The 4,652-nt window shown below is 46.3% G+C and overlaps 1 protein-coding gene across 1 annotated transcript in view; it reads right to left on the reverse strand.

Annotated features, from left to right (window-relative positions):
- Positions 1 to 234: 234 nt before the first annotated feature.
- frmd5b (FERM domain containing 5b) overlaps positions 235 to 4,652 on the reverse strand; it is a 76,078-nt gene continuing 71,660 nt past the window's right edge. Inside the window, exon 14 of the mRNA XM_087793027.1 lies at positions 235 to 1,245. Within this exon, the coding sequence (XP_087649153.1) occupies positions 656 to 1,245 (590 nt within the window). The 3' untranslated portion in view covers positions 235 to 655. The remainder of the gene's footprint in view (positions 1,246 to 4,652) is intronic.

Below are 4,652 nucleotides of genomic sequence, written 5' to 3' on the forward strand. Positions count from 1 at the left end.
ACTGTAGACCTTCACATATATTTTTTTATTTTTTTAACGGGAGGTTTTGTTTTCTTGTGTGGGGGGTCCTGGTGTTGAAATCACTCTCTGACCAATCAGAGGCTGGAAGTCGGTAGATTCGCCTTTTTAGTGCCGGCTCGGTTGCAACCAGATCTAGTATCTGCTCCGATGTATCGTGAAACATAATGCAAACTGGGCCTGGTTAGGACCAGTTTGCATTATGTTCCAGCCAGTGGAAGAGCGTCCTCTTAGGAGGACAAGTTCAAGGTCATTGAAACCCACAAAACCTTCTCAAGCCCAGAAGAAAGTCCGTCCTATTCTATGTTCTAACTTTTGAGTTTAGGGATTTCAGTTGAAAACCTGTGGTCATAATGTTTTTATTCATATTCATAAGGAGTCTAATTGGTCCTGGATACCTCAGGGGTCATGGGTCGGCTCGCATTCCTACTTCCTCGTCACCTGACGTCCTATAACTCTGTGGATGTTCACCGTGTCGTGATTGTTCTGCGATCTGATTGGTTGAGATACAATCAGTTCACGATGTCTGTACTTCTACCTCGACACGTCACTTCTACTCTACACTGTTGACGTCAAAAACATGGTGTGGACGTATTTCCCATTCGATCGGTCGGGTCTGTTTGGTTCTGGGTCCGGCTCACTTGCTGACCAGGAACCCTCCTATCCAGCGGATCTTACAGGCGAACCAGCGCCGCAGCGGGCAGAAGTACTCGATGTGAAACTGCTGGAATTCCGGCGTCTTCCGGATGTCTCTGAGGAAGGCGATGTCCAGGTCCGACTCGGTGAGCATGATGAGCAGCAGCAGCAGGGCGAACAGGAGTCCGATGGTGACCAGGAACAACCGTAGAACGCTCAGGACGAACTTGTTCAGCTCCTCCACGTCGCTGGGCGGCAACGACTTGCTCCGGACCAGACGCAGAGCTCGCCGCCCGGCCCTGAAGTCCGCCGGCTTCCTGTCCTTCGACGAGCCCGCCTCCGACTCCCTGTCTTCGTCGGCGCCGCCGGGGGCGCCGTTGACGTGCCGGGCTCCGGTCGACTCCCCACCGTGGTCGGCCACGGGGGTCGGCAGCACGCTGTCCGAGGGGCTGTAGGCCTCGTCCGAGATGACGGAGGACGAGCCGGCCTCGCTGCCGTCCAGCAGGTGGCCCCGCGAGGACATGAAGGAGTCCCCGTGGGAGACGGAGCGGACCGGGGTGGAGTGGGCGCTGTCCCGGAGAGACTCCAGACCTGGAGACACAAGGAGAGGAACTTGGAAGAAGGTCGATGGAGGACGAGGCTATCAGGTTATCTAGTGTGTTGCTGGTTTGGAACTAGCTTGAAGACTTTTTGACCCCTTAGAAGACTTTTCTTGTATAATAACTTTGAAAATTCTGATCAATACATGGTTCAATTCAACATTTCAAATGTTGATACATTGAATTTGTTGTTTAAACTTTGTTTTTCTAGCACTTAATTGTATTTGTTAATAATTGAATCTAATAAAATATATATTTATATGATTACTATAATTTTTATACACATACAGTTAAGTATTTTAATTTCAATAATAAATAAAAAAAAAAATCGAAAATTTAATATTTTTTAATTTGTAGCCTTTAAAGTTCAATATAAAAATGTTTGTATACTTGTTCCACCGGACAATGTCACATGATCGTTTTCTTGTCGCATGATTGGCTGATTCAAGTTCGATCAAGTAGCTCAGTATTGTCTGTTGGCATTTTTACGTTTTTATATATTGAATTTAAAATGCTATAAATTAAAAATGATTGAATTTAGGACATTTATTTTTGAATTATTGGAGTGAAAATATCAAACTATATGTATCATATTGAAAATATTAAATATAATTAAAAAAAAAAAATGATCAAAAAACCTTTCAATGTAAAAAGTATTAAACATAAAAAAAATAAATACTAGTTAATTATTTTAAATTCTTCAAAGTTTCAATTCAAACATTGACCATCGCTCCTGAAGACCTGACCCTCAGACCTGACCCTCAGACCTGACCCTCAGAACTGTCCCTCAGAACTGACCCTCAGAACTGACCCTCAGAACTGACCCTCAGAACTGTCCCTCAGAACTGACCCTCAGAACTGACCCTCAGAACTGACCCTCAGACCTGACCCTCAGAACTGACCCTCAGAACTGACCCTCAGAACTGTCCCTCAGAACTGACCCTCAGAACTGACCCTCAGAACTGACCCTCAGAACTGTCCCTCAGAACTGACCCTCAGAACTGACCCTCAGAACTGACCCTCAGAACTGTCCCTCAGAACTGACCCTCAGAACTGACCCTCAGACCTGACCCTCAGAACTGACCCTCAGAACTGTCCCTCAGAACTGACCCTCAGAACTGACCCTCAGACCTGACCCTCAGAACTGACCCTCAGACCTGTCCCTCAGAACTGACCCTCAGAACTGACCCTCAGACCTGACCCTCAGAACTGACCCTCAGAACTGACCCTCAGACCTGTCCCTCAGAACTGACCCTCAGAACTGACCCTCAGACCTGACCCTGAGAACTGACCCTCAGAACTGACCCTCAGAACTGTCCCTCAGAACTGACCCTCAGACCTGACCCTCAGAACTGACCCTCAGAACTGACCCTCAGAACTGTCCCTCAGAACTGACCCTCAGAACTGACCCTCAGAACTGACCCTCAGACCTGTCCCTCAGACCTGACCCTCAGAACTGACCCTCAGAACTGACCCTCAGACCTGACCCTTAGACCTGACCCTCAGAACTGACCATCAGAACTGACCCTCAGAACTGACCCTCAGACCTGACCCTCAGAACTGACCCTCAGACCTGTCCCTCAGACCTGACCCTCAGAACTGACCCTCAGAACTGACCCTCAGACCTGACCCTCAGAACTGACCCTCAGACCTGACCTTCAGAACTGACCCTCAGAACTGTCCCTCAGACCTGTCCCTCAGAACTGACCCTCAGACCTGACCCTCAGACCTGTCCCTCAGACCTGTCCCTCAGAACTGACCCTCAGAACTGACCCTCAGACCTGACCCTCAGACCTGTCCCTCAGACCTGTCCCTCAGAACTGACCCTCAGACCTGACCCTCAGACCTGACCCTCAGACCTGACCCTCAGAACAGACCCTCAGAACTGACCCTCAGACCTGACCCTCAGAACTGACCCTCAGAACTGACCCTCAGACCTGACCCTCAGAACTGACCCTCAGAACTGTCCCTCAGACCTGACCCTCAGAACTGACCCTCAGAACTGACCCTCAGACCTGACCCTCAGAACTGACCCTCAGACCTGAGACCCTCAGAACTGACCCTCAGACCTGACCCTCAGAGCTGACCCTCAGACCTGACCCTCAGACCTGACCCTCAGACCTGTCCCTCAGACCTGACCCTCAGACCTGACCCTCAGACCTGACCCTCAGACCTGACCCTCAGACCTGACCCTCAGACCTGACCCTCAGAACCGTCCTCTCCATCGAGCCTCGTCCCACATGTGGACCGGTCTGAGTGAAAGACAAAGCCACTCGTCCCCTCGCCCTGTTGTCCTCCGTCTCTCGCTGACAGCAGCTGCTATTCTCAGACTCGGATATTGTTTCAGTGAAACGACAACATGACAGGACGGACCTCTGGGGTCACGGTGTCGAGGTGTGCGTCCATGACAGCTTGTTAACAGCGGCTCGTCGTGATCCGGGACCTTTCAGACGTCTGAGGGACCAGAAGGTCCAGAACCTGTTGTTGTGCTTTACAGTGTGTGTTCTTCTAAGCGTTCTTGTCCAGAGTGTGTGTGTAGTGTTGTCTCAAATTTATGACTGGAAATTGTGTGTCTTTCCATTGATATGTTTGGACATTAAGCTAAGCATGTTGTGTTTCTATGGTTGTGTTTGGTATGAAATATGTCACTTTTTTTACACATAGTTTTATTTTCTAATTCCAATTATTCAAAAATGAAATTTCTAAATTCAATATTTTTTTTATTCATAGCCTTTTAAATTCACTTCATAAAACTGACATGAAATATAAATTGACGCACCACAGCTTCTACGTCGTAACATGATCGTCTGCATGTCACACGATTGGCTGAAAGTTCGATCATACAGTTCAGTGCTCTATTAGTTTTGTCTGGCGCTATTATACCAACATTTTATATGGAATTTAAAAGAGGACACATTTAATAAAAACAATTGTAAAACGTTTTTCAACACTATTGGAATTATCAAACTCTGTGTAAATAACAAATAATTCATATTCGATTTTTGTTTTTTATTTAATTATTTAAAAAACACAAATTCAATATGTGTGAATGTTTGTGTGTGCTGGTGATTTTGTGTGTCTGTCCACCTATGTGCGTTTGTATCTTATTGTGTGTGTGAGTTGTGTGTAGCGTTTAGTAGTTAGAATTTTATCATATACATCCATAGAGTGTCAGTGTGTTGTATGCAGTTATTATTGTTTCAAAATGGTCAGAAATGTTTTACACATATGTACGTGTATCTGTACCGTGATCCACAAATGCGTAACTCAATATATAAATGTTTAATTTTGAATAAATATTGCACAAATTTCAAAACACAGACAATAAAACTTGTTTCCCTCACGTGACTCTTTGGACAGTCCGGTTACAATTTGTGTATTTGTAACAGGATTTTTCCT

Source organism: Callionymus lyra, chromosome 6, assembly GCF_982586985.1.
Source record: "Callionymus lyra chromosome 6, fCalLyr1.hap1.1, whole genome shotgun sequence".
Lineage (NCBI taxonomy): Eukaryota > Metazoa > Chordata > Actinopteri > Syngnathiformes > Callionymidae > Callionymus > Callionymus lyra.